General features: G+C 39.5%; 1 protein-coding gene across 1 annotated transcript in view; it reads left to right on the top strand.

The window, feature by feature from the left end:
• npas1 (neuronal PAS domain protein 1) overlaps nt 1-12,537 on the top strand; it is a 37,209-nt gene that overhangs the window by 15,102 nt on the left and 9,570 nt on the right. The window contains exons 4-5 of the mRNA XM_058413711.1: nt 9,022-9,089; nt 10,618-10,707. Coding sequence (XP_058269694.1) covers nt 9,022-9,089; nt 10,618-10,707 — 158 coding nt within the window. The remainder of the gene's footprint in view (nt 1-9,021; nt 9,090-10,617; nt 10,708-12,537) is intronic.

Raw genomic sequence — 12,537 nt, 5'->3', positions numbered from 1 at the left:
AAAACAGTAAAATGGCTTATTGTTTACTGCCATAACACCAAACACATTTTCTCCGGTTGGTGTCTGGCTGAAACACAGGCTTATACATAACAGATTCAAGGTCTAGCAAAAGCCAATAATTCAACAGCTGAAAAGATGTAGTCTCCAGCAGACAGTACTCTTCTTAAAGCTTACTTGCTTGCCAATCACATTTGCCCAATTTCTTTGATCAGAACTTTTCTGTGGAGAGCAACTAATGCATTATACTTCTGAATAACAATCTTATACCTATAGTGACACAAAGGTTTATGTGATTTGTCTACACTAAAAAGCAATTGTCATCCCACAGAGTCACTAAAGCAACCTATAACCTATAGCAGACTGTGGTCCAGATGCAGACCCAGCAAAGCATTTCAGCAGAGCGAACTTGGAAAATGACTGTAGCAGAGCCTAATAATGTATGAATAATCTCCACAGCGCTACACATTTTCTAAACATGAACCAGCGCTGCTTCTGTAGCCGATTCTGTGTTGTGGCTTTTTTGTAAATTATTTATCTAAAGACAGCTACAGAGCTTGAGGCATTAGGTCAGTAAGGGGAGAGTTTTCACAGCCTTCCATTGATATTTCATTTTATTTACCCTCTCTGGTCTGATTAGTGAACTGACTGACTGCTTATTTTTAAAAAAAAAAGTTGATGATGAAAACAGAATGCGTGAAGAAGAACGGACAAAAACGTCTCATCTGTCCATGGTGCTGGTCAAAACTGGTAATTTGAAGCACCATTAAGAAAAAAAACTGTCTAATTTATATCATTAACGGTTAAGGTAAATGCTGCTCAGTCATAGTACTTGTTTATGTGGTCTTTGGTAAGAAATGAAACGATTATTTGGCACGTAGATTAACCTTCGTGAAAAATATGCAAATTGTAAAAATCCTTAACTTTTCAAGGTACCCATCCTCTTCTTTCCCTAAACCTGCATTACATGGCCGCATTTGCATATTAGAGCATGATAGGCTCTTTTCTTTTATGATGTAATAACCCTTCTGGGCAGCGCATTATTTTAGTGTTTTGAAATGATGATGCAGTATCTACATATTTCACTAAAATCTTATAAAATTAGTGCTGCAGAGACACCACCTACGACTGCAGCGAGATAAAGGGAATAGGATTTAAGCCGATATGACCTTTACCCCACGCTGTTATGTGCACTTAGGTATTTGCCCTCTGTGGTGATGTATTGTGATGTAGTGCATGGGTTTGCCAACAGTGTAGTGTAGGAGTGTTATAACAAATGGGACACTCCTGATGCATTCTTTTCATTCTCTGACTCAGGTTGATAAATTAATGCGATTGATTTATTGGTCTCTTATACACATTATACACTGATACACTGATTGGTCTCTGATGCACATTTTAGTTATCAAAAGTGTAATATATACATAATATTTTAGAGTGCAAGAAAAGCTCAAATTAGAGGATGCTGATGGGATGCATGCATCAGTCTGGATTTTGGGGCGTTTCTTTACACGTGTATGGTATGAATGTTAACATGGGCCAGTCAGCAGAATAGAGATAAGATTATGAATTATGGTTGTCAGTAAATGTAGGAGTGTTTTCATCACAGGAATCTTTTCAGGAACTTAAGAATTTCAAGCATGTTTCATTAAAGGAAGTAGGACTCATTTCTGGTCTATAGATACTAAAAAACATCCAGCTCCAGAAAAGATACTTTTCTGTGAAGCACTAGAGTAGAGCTTTCTCTATCAGAACATGCTCGGTTTCACAAACAGGCCAATTCTCTAACTCTAGCTAAAATCATAGGAAGCACAGAACAACCAACACCTTGGAACATTTCTGCAATGCTTTTATTAAAGCAGTAGGTTGAAAATATACCAGGGTTTCATAAGGGTATCTGTTTTTAAATAAGGAATTAAACATAATAGGTCATGCTGTTATGGGAAAATAATCAACAGCAAGGTGGTATAACCACTCCTAAAGTTGATTATTTTTCCAATATCAGCAGGTTCAGTTATGTTTTAATGAATCTGCATGTTGTTGCACTTATGGATCACTTGGTTAGACAACTGAACACTTGCTCCTTCATCCAAGACCACGAAAAAAGACCAGGATATGTTTTAAAAATCTTTTTTTTTCTCCATCGTCAGATGTTTGAGTGTTTTTGCTGAGTCTGTGCCCACTGTAACCTCAGATTCTTGTTCTTGCCTGACAGGAGTGGAACCCTGTCTTCTGCTGTTATAAGTCATCCAGCTCAAGGTTTGGTGTGCAATGCATTCTGAGATGCTTTTCTGCTTACCACTATTGTCAAAAGCTTATTTGAAGTTAACAAAGCCCTTCTGTCAACTTGAACCAGTCTCACTCTGATCTCTCTCATCAACAAGGAATGTATGGCTACTGAACTTTTTTTTTTTTTTGCATCATTCTGTGTAACCTCTAGAGAAAGCCCAGGAGATCAGCAGTTACTCAGAACTTGCCCCTCTGGCACTAAATCCATGCCACGGTCAAAATCACTGGGATCACAAACGTTTGATGTGAATGTTAACTGATGCTTAACTGTATCTGCACTGCAATGCTGCCATATGATTAGATATTCTCTGATGCTCGGGATAAGTAATGAGCAGGTGTACAGGTGTTCCTATTAAAGTTGTGAAAACTGAGAATCCAGTGGTGCTCTAATATTTATATTTTAACATCTTAAACAACAATAAAGAACAGCTCTATTTGCAGGCCGTTTTATATTTGTTGTGTTGCTCTGTGTGTTGTTTATTAAAATTATGATTATGATTCCTGCTGTTCATAGTGTAACCGCCTAACTTCAGCCAACCAGAAACTCCTCCAGAAGGCAATGTAGAGCAATGTTGTTCAGAACACTTTTCCATATTCAAAGGTTTAAGGATGTTTTTAGAAATTTACCTTTTCAATGATTTTTAGCTTTCGTAATTTTGGGTGAGGTATTCCTTTAATTTAGCTCATGAGTGTGTAATTGGACTTTCCTCATGGCCTGACACAGTGGAGGACCATGACAAAGCACAGCTGAGAGGGGACTGAGCGTGATGCATGGCTGTAATTCCACTGCAGGAATGTGGAATTGGGTGCAGCATAGCCCCGGTAGTCCCCTGGGGGGGTGATGTGTGTAGTGGTATCCCCCATCAACCTCATCACACCATGCACACACACACACAGACACACACAAACGCACACTGGTGAGGTGGGAGGAGGCAGAAAGAGTGCAGAGGCAGAGAGAGGAGGGGGAGGCGGGTTTGGGACTGGCTTTTGTCTGCTTCCCACGTTTCAAAGCCAGTCTTGAAAAATGAATAGACAGAGGAAAATCAATTGCATGACCTTCACACGAAGTGAGAGAAAGAGCATGAGAGAGAGAGAGAGAGAGAGAAGGAGAGAAAACTGTGGAAAGATAGTTAAGGATGAGATCGGGGGGGAACAATAGATGAGGAAGATAAGAGGGAAAATATTGTCTTAGATGTATAGAATTCTGTTTGTTGACTTCACACATATGTTCATGTTTGTGTGTCTGTAGATAGATAGATAGATAGATAGATAGATAGATAGATAGATAGATAGATAGATAGATAGATAGATAGATAGATAGATAGATAGATAGATATAAGTTTAGGTAATAAGCTTCTGATTCAGGATACAGAATTCCCTTGCAATACTTTGGTAGAAAAACATTTCTGTCTGTCGTTCTCAAACCACAGCTGATCACACGGTTAACTCATGTCACCCTTGCAGAGGACACCCATTCAACCCTTCCTCATCTTCTATTCATTCTTTTCAATCCACCTCTATCTTTAGTTGAATCTCTCTACTGGCTCTACAATATACGGCAGTTAATAAGGTAACCTGTTACCTGTTGTGTGGTAATCTGTGTCTTTTCTTCATGGAAAAAAAAAACAAAACATGAATACCATTGCCTTCTTTAACTAGATCGCATAGGAAGATGAATACAAACCGTTTTGAAAAAAGAAAAAGAAAAGGTTGTTCTGACATTCACACATTTGTAGCAATTTTCACAGATGCATGAAATATTAAAAATGTAAGCTTGGGCTTAGGGCTAGGATTAGCACTCATAACATTTCTACTTACAGTAACTTCTATGAAATTAAACATAAACCCAACTCATTGCCTTGAGATCAAAAAGGCTGATTCATGAGCTGTTATACATCACATTTTATATAGAAAATTACATTTGGAAGATTTTCTCATCTGGTAAAAGTGAAAGAAAAATTGGAAATTCGGAAAAAACTAATAGAAAAACTCAGAAACAGGTCAAAGATCCGATACTGATTTTTACTTATATCCATTTTTTTATTCCCAAAAGAGTTTAGCAGGAAATTTGTGCTTAGACGCTAAGCACTGCGTGAAGTCTTATGAGTTTGTAATGAGAGTGAACTCTAGTAGAATGTTATAAAAGATGAAATGGCTTAAAGCCAAATATTCTGGTTATTGAGAATTGCCTGCCTTCCAGTGAGCATTCATCAATGCTCTTACTTAAACTTACATACATTCTGTCCTTTGAGGGGAGTAAACACTTACTTTTCGCACAATTGTGCACAAAAGTGCAGAGAACAGAAAGCTCTAAAAGGGCCTTAAATTAAACAAACCTGTAGCAAAAACCAACAACCCTCCTTGTTCACACTTTTTTATATTTTCCACAGAAAACCAATAACAGAGCTCTGAATATCTGCTGACAAGGTGACAAGCTGTAACACAATTTCTGTTGTGTGCTAATGTGTGAGATCCATTTCCTGTCAATCAATATGATATGCAGATTGGAAAATATGTCAAACCCATTAACAATCTGATTTCTGATACTTGTACCTATTTAATCATTTGTATTATTAGCTGAAAGGCATTTCAACACTCAGCCATGCATCAGGTGGCAGGTTTGGCCTCACGATTAAGGATCTGATTGAAAGGTTGTGAGTTCAAATCCAAAGACTGTCAGAGAGCCACTGCTGGGCTACTGAGCGATCCTTTACCCCACAGCAGCTTGGATTGTATTATCTCTCCGGGTTTTTTTTCTGCTTTGGATAAAAGTCAGCACTCTAGGAAAACCCATGGACTATGTCAATGACTGAATTCTGGCAAAAAGCACAAAAAACATGTGCTTTAGTGAAACTAATATAAGCCTAATCAGTTCAGCTTATAATTAGGTACTAGGTGTCAAAATGTTTGTAATGCTCCAATCAAAATGGAATCTTCCGAATGCAGTTTTCTCCATTTTGGGGGTTTTACAATGTTATAACATCAGATGTGATACAGAAACATATTTCAGTACGCTATATGGCCAAAAACCTGACCGATCACATCCCATTCCTCCTTTGCTGTTATAGTAACCTCCACTCGTCTGAGGAGGCTTTTCACTAGATTTTGGAGTGTGGCTGCGGGGACTTGAGATTGTTCAGCCCCAGAAAACTTAATGAGATCAGGCACGGATGTTAGGTGAGAAGGCTGAGGGGAGCAGTCAGTGTTGCAGTTCATCACAATGGTGTTCAGTAGGGTTGAGGTCAGGGCTCTGTGGAGGCCACTTGTGTTCTCGGCAAACCAGATGTTTCAAACGTGAAACAGGTCTTCCAGTAGTTCCGGTGATGGGAAATTGTGGTGCTACAACATATACAAAGACATTCTAAACAATTCTGTGCTTCCAACTTTGTGGCAATTGTTTGAGGAAGAAGCAGACACTGTGTGGGTGTGAATGGTTGCATGTCCACAAACATCTGTCCTTATAGTATAGTAGAAAAGCCTGTAATAGGAAAGAGACCCCACCTTGAATGACTACGTAAGTACAGTATGAATGGTTTGTAGAAATCACTCATTTACCACAGCCAGTTGTAGCACCCTCTATCCTGGTGAAGTTTCTTTACTCATAGGCTTGAAGCTGTATACGACTGCCTGAGAAATACTTTGGAATGATCCGCATGGTGAGTGTGAGTTTAATTTTTGAATCTTACTTTGCTCCTTGGATGGACTTCCCCTCTCAGTTTCTCTGTGCTGTTTCTGACTTTCATCCATTCCCTTCTCCACACTCCTCCCCAGCACACACAAACACACACACACACACACACACACGCTTTAGATGCCCGTCTTCCCCTAATGCTCAGCGTTTAAAGTGGCAAAGGCTTTTAAGGGACGTTAATTGCACTCAAATTATGTTCGACCGCATAAGGAGTGAGTTTACGATGGAGAGAGAGAGAAAGCGGGGAGGGCACGAAGGGTGGCTGAATGAAAGCATAATTGCGCCAGAGAAGGACGTTGTGACTAGAGTCTCCCTCTCTCTTTCCCTTTCTCCTTCTGTCAGTCTCTTTTGGTCCCTGTAGTGGGGGTGGGTTGGGGAGGGAGGCGGTGGTGGTGGTGGTGGTGGTGGTTAGGGCATAATGAGCACCTCCCTGTAAAGAAGTTGCCAGGGGATCAGCCTGCGATTCCTATCAGCCAACTAGATTGAGCAAACTTAAGTGAAATAAAAGGCCAGTGTCACAGTTCCCATAGTAACCTCCTAACTTGGTTAATAGGATCTGGGCTAGAGGAAGGGTGAGAGAATGAGAGAGAGAAGACAAAGTCATATGGAACAGAAGAAATGAAAGAAAGAAAAGAAGCGCATGAGGAAAGAGAACATTCGCTATAGTTTACTAGATTTTTTACAATTTTAGGGTAGGTTGTTACAGATTTAGCAAGGATATTGTCATCTTATTGCTAACAATTTTTTAAAGCATGAGATGACCACTTTATTTTAATATTAAAGTTAACTGTTATGGTACTCTCATGACACTAGCACAGTATCTGTATTGCTGAAAATATTGTTTAATATTGAATCAATATTTGATATTGAAGGAAGACAAAACTATATTTTTACTGTTACCTTGGCCTCTTGGTAAAAAACAACAAAAGTTGAATAAAGTCTTTTAATGTGATGTTACTTTGGTTTGGAATTAAAGATACAATAACAAGTTTATCTAAATAAATTACAAAAGCTTATTTAGTGTGTCATATGTGGCATAACCTAATTAATTAAAATGATGATTATTATATAAATTATATGAATAAAAGTACCATAGCTGTGATGCATTATACAGTTCATATTTCATGATCAAACCTTTCTGCAACTCCACCCAAGTTAATCAATTTTGGTTTTGTATTCTATAAAAACAAATCCATGCTTTTCTTTTCTTTTCTTTTTTAAAAAAGGAAAACATTGTTCATTTCATGACTCATTCTAATCTCCTTCCTCCTCATCATCATCATGTTGATTTCCATCATAATCATTGCTCTGTTGTTGGTTGTCCTTTGCTAAACAGAGACTCATCCATCAGACAGCTTTCACGACTTATCCTCACCTCTTTATTTGTTATGTTAAGGCAGCATTGCTCATAGCCACAGCCCAAACTGTGTGTTTAGATCGAGGGTGCCTGAGAGCCAGAATGGGAACAAGTAGTGCTCTGTATAGCTCACCCCTCTGTACACACATCGAGGTTATCCTGGCCTGGGTGTGAAGCCCCTTTTGAGGCCTCTGAAAGGACCAGACTCATTGATATTCCTGTTCTCGGTTGAGGAGGGGGACATCCCACTCTGACACTATGGCTTTGTCCGACAGTCGTCCCTGTGCTGGATTTAAGAGTATAAATGTGCGTCTGTGTATGTGTGTGTGTGTGTGAGACATCCTATCTTGTAGCAAGAAAATATTATAAATGCCAGAGGTATCACGGAAACAGCAACATTGTCACACTGCAGAAGCACACTGTCATCCTGCACTTTGGAATAGACACACACACACACACGTCCCATTACACCACCTGCTGTGAAGACAGAAGCAAAGACAGAGCTTACACTTTGTAAATGAAAGGAGATGCTTGCTCGTAAATGTTACTTGTCTGATTTTCCAATTTGTTTGCAGTGTCATGACAGACACCCCACTGCAGCAGGAGGCTGAATAAGCATGTGTGTTTGTCATCTCAGTTAAACTCACTGACTCCGAAATACATTATCTTAGCTATCCCACTGTGTGTACATGACGTACAATGGAGGTGCTCTGTTATCTAGAACAGTGGTTCTGTTATCTGGGAAGTGGGAATCGAGAACCCCCAGGAGACCGTGACATATAGACAGGGGTTTTGTCATTTTATTATTATTTTTATTATTTTAAATGATGCAACACTGCCAGACATTTTGTATAGTTATAGATGTCATTTAACTCTTAAAGTTTTAATCTTTATTCTGGCAAGAAATCTACATTTTATTCCATTTTGTTTGGTTTCTGCTGCTGAAAAGTTCAGAAATAAAAAGTTCTATAAGGGAAAATCTAAGGAAATACTTCCATGTATTTTTGTAATCAGACATAGTTAAACAACACTATAGTGTAATAACCTCCTCCTCAACCATTACAGTAATTTCTTTCACTTGCTTTTGACTGCTGCATTTCTTAAGAGAAAGCTCTACTTGCACTCTAAACATTTTAAAACACTACATAATATAAAAATCATACAGTATATCTTTTTTAGCATCAGGCAGCTTGAATGAGATTTAAATCTGTTTATTGCTGTAAATCTACACGTAGTTGTATCATTGCTAACACCTAACATTTCTGAGATTATCAATAAAGCTGTTAGTTTAGTGGAGCCCTAATTTAACATCAGTAACAGAAATCAGCCTGTGATTTGAGGCAGATATTTTTTTTCTCCATGTATCTTTACTTTAAGTAAAGTTAAGAATTTCTACTTCTCTACTATATCTTGAGTGCATTTGAAACTGTACTTTAGTGTCTTACTTTTAGTAATTGTACTTTTACTTGAGTAGAGAATTTGGGTATTCAGGTCATCTGTCATTTTAGGCTTTAAAACTGTTGCTGTGATGATAAGCGATGATAAATTTAGTGCCAGAGTAGTTTGTAGCCAGAATGATGTTTTACGGCTCTGCTTAGTCAGGGTTGCGAACGTGTAAGCAAACTTATCAGGACGTATTTCTGTGTCTAGTTTTTGTACTGATCTTTGTCTCTGTCCTGCTGTGTAGTGCGGAGGAACAGTCACTCACTGGCCACTGATATATTTGAGCAGCACCTGGGAGCACATCTATTACAGGTAAACCTTCAACATGTCTGAATCTACTGATGTTTCTATGTGGGTTTATTTACCAACTGTTTAAATCCCACTGGTAGTAAGTCATCAGTCTTTATTTTCTCTTTGAAGGTCAAGAATTTACAAGGACCACTAAGTGTTATGCAGCCTGTTATAGTTATTACTGTGGCAGAAGGGAATATTAATATGTGTAGTAACTGTAAACCCCAGTATTAAAGTGTTCAGTAGATTGCTGTATTTGGATTACGCTAAATTTACGCCAGTTTACATTTTAAAGAAATCGACATTAAATGCCCATGAGCAAGTTCATTTAACTGGTTAAGAAATTCTAAACAAATAAGATAGCCATAGCCATTTCTGAGATAAATCAAGAATTAGGATTATTATTATTTTGACTTATTTCCATCCATCCATTGTCTATACCCACTTTATTCCTAATTAGGGTCACTGGGATCTGCTGGAGCCTATTAGAGGCAGGTGTACACCCTAGGGTCACCAGTATTTTGACCTATTTAAAAAAAATTAAATAAGTCAATAATATATATAATAAGTCAACATTTTAATGTTCTACCTTTTTTTCTCTTTTCTACTTTTACTTGTATTTTTCTTTAAATGTTGGCTTTTAAAAAAATCTCTAAATGATGTACTGCACTTTCAGATATTTTTTCATATAATTAATGATGCAACAATCATTTTGTTTGGCTTATCGAGAAACACACCCGACTTTACACGCCCATTTAACATAGATTCCAATTTCTCTCAAACCTTCATTGATGTTTAAGGCTAATCGTGAAGTAAATAACCTGTAGTTTAAAGAACCTGAAAAAATGTGTTGAAATAAAAACAAAAGCATAGCTCCTGCAAAAAGGACATGCAGCCGAGACCCCACAGAAATCAAATTAACGCTTCAGGGAGCAAAAAAAAGTGTGTCTCTTCCTTTCTCCTCCGTGTCCTCTGTCACTAATAACTACATAATTGCTCTTTATTTTTTTATCGTGCGGTTCAAGGCAGCTCGCCTATCCCACAATTCCTGACCACTCTCATTTGCATAGCGAACGAGTCCTATGCATAAATTACCGCCACTTCAAGAGTCGCCGCCAAAACAGCAGTCATTCTCCAACAAAGTGGCCACCTTCCTTGCTCACTTGTGGATGCTTGTTATTACGATTAATATTATTCTTTGAAGGAGTCTCTTAATGGGGTGGCTGTATACCTTTCAGTTTTTTTTTTTTTATTATTTGAGTCGCACACCGCCGTGCCTACTGCCACTTCTCTGAGCAGATTGCAGTGGGGGGGATTAGTGTCTGATGATTAGTCTGGCAAATGAATCAGACGTATGGGCCTCTGGTGTTTTCCATTAATTATTATATAATATTTAATTATAAAAATGTCTCTATCTTTATTTATATATTCAAGGGAAATAATTTGCTGTAGTAAGAAATGTTTGGTTTTGTGTTTATTCCTGAATGGTATCACGTGGGCAGTGTATGTTTTGGTGTCTGGAAATCTCCCTCTTCTTTTCGTTCTGCAGTCTCTGGATGGGTTTGTGTTCGTGGTCAGTCAAGAAGGACGTTTCCTCTACATTTCTGAGACGGTGTCAATTTACTTGGGCCTCTCACAGGTTAGACACACACATACACACACACACACACAGAAATGGTTGTCTTAACACTTAGCCCTGTGAGTTCTTTCTATAGACAGGTTTCTGTTTGGGTTTTGTGCAAAACAGAAAAGGAAATAAACCTTAAGGAATATCCTTGTCTCTGCATGCTCTCTCTCTCTCTCTCTCTCTCTCTGTTATGCGCTCATTCACCAGGTGCTCACCTCCTTTGATTGCCTGTGGCCTCTTGTACAGGGAATGTTAAGTCCTGCCATTTCGCCCAGATGCATAAATAATAACAGTAATTACTCGCACAGCAATCAAAGTGTTGCCCTAGCGAGCCGGGGTCTGTCTCGGGAGCAAATCGATAGGCATCTTAAAAGCTGCATTGATTGTAAGATGTAGAAACACACACACACACAGTCTGTGAGGGGGATGGGAAGACAGATAGTGAGAAATGTGGAGAGCCAGCGAGGGAAAACAGATATGTTTAGGAGGAGGGATTGAATAGCGTAGAGGGGAAAGAAAATAAGTGATTGCTCAGAGAGAACTTATTGAGTGGGCGTAAAAGGAGGAATGGCTCACTGATTTGGCTTTTCTCCTGTGCTTTTGTTTTAGTAATATGTGTAGGTCATCTAGTTGATAGCAGATTACTCAGCTGGGTTTTAGGGCCATGGCAGTTTATAGCTTTGCCATGCTTTGGCTCGTTTGGTTATGTTTCAAACAGCACTGTGAGTCTGGACATCTGCGAGAGCAGAATGCATTAATAGAATAAGCTTTTTTTCCCCTATTATCCATGTGCAGATGGCTCAAAATGAATGCGCCACTTTTCTCAAACATGGCAATCCCTCATCGGTATTTTCGCCTTACGCGTCGGGATGAGACAGAATGACAAACAAGCTCAGACATCAATCCATGTTGGATCTGTTTGAGTTGGAGACCTAAATTGATCATCAGTAAGCCAGGAACCTTGTATACTTCCCCCACTCATGGTTAATCCCTGTTGACCTTTTACTAGCCTGTAGGGTTCCTTAGGCAGATTAGGCCGGGTCAGGCACCTTCAGCTCTGGGCCACGTCCTCTGCTGCCTGTGGAGATAATTTGGCTGCACTTGGAGCCCAAAGAATGAGGTGCATAGGTGGATGAGCTCCAAGAAAGAGGTTCAGAGGTATAAAGTGGGGGAGGTGGAGGTCTGGGGCTGAGCTACTGCTCTTTTCGCATCTCCTCTCAGCCGTGCCAGGGAGGTGGAGCAGGCTGGACAGGGTGGGGAATTGATCCGGGCCTGGTTAGTATGCGGCACCTTCTCCCTCTTCTCCTCTCCTCTTCCTCTCCTCTTCCTCTCCACTCTCTCTCTCACTCCCTGTCTTTCTATCTCTCTCTCACCCTCCATCTCTCCCCCATCAGTCAGCGCCAAACTGAAAGTGTGTTGTGGACGACTGCCCGGACGCCTCATACATATTAAAGACACTGCTATTATTTATATCATGTCCCCCCCCATTCTAACCCAACCCCATCACCACCGCCGCCTTCTCTTTTCTCTCCTTATTCCTCTTACACTAACTAAAGCCTTTTCTCTCATCCTTTATTTCCTATTGTGTCTGTTACACCACCCTGTTTTCCTCTCATCCCCACTCATTCTCTGCTGCTCCATCTGTGAACGGCAGATTTTTTAACTGCCCCGTTGAGACACAGAACCTTCTACACCTAAACCACCTTCTCAAAGGCTGAGCAGGCCAGATTAAGTCCTCCAAATCAGCTCTCTCATGCCCACTGTCTCTATGAAGTACCTCCACCGTTTTACCTCTCAATTAGTGAACACACGCTTCCACAACTGTTATCCCTCTCAGACGCC

The sequence above is a fragment of the Hemibagrus wyckioides genome, linkage group LG17 (genome assembly GCF_019097595.1).
Source record: "Hemibagrus wyckioides isolate EC202008001 linkage group LG17, SWU_Hwy_1.0, whole genome shotgun sequence".
Lineage (NCBI taxonomy): Eukaryota > Metazoa > Chordata > Actinopteri > Siluriformes > Bagridae > Hemibagrus > Hemibagrus wyckioides.
This window is presented reverse-complemented; position numbering and strand designations above follow the sequence as displayed.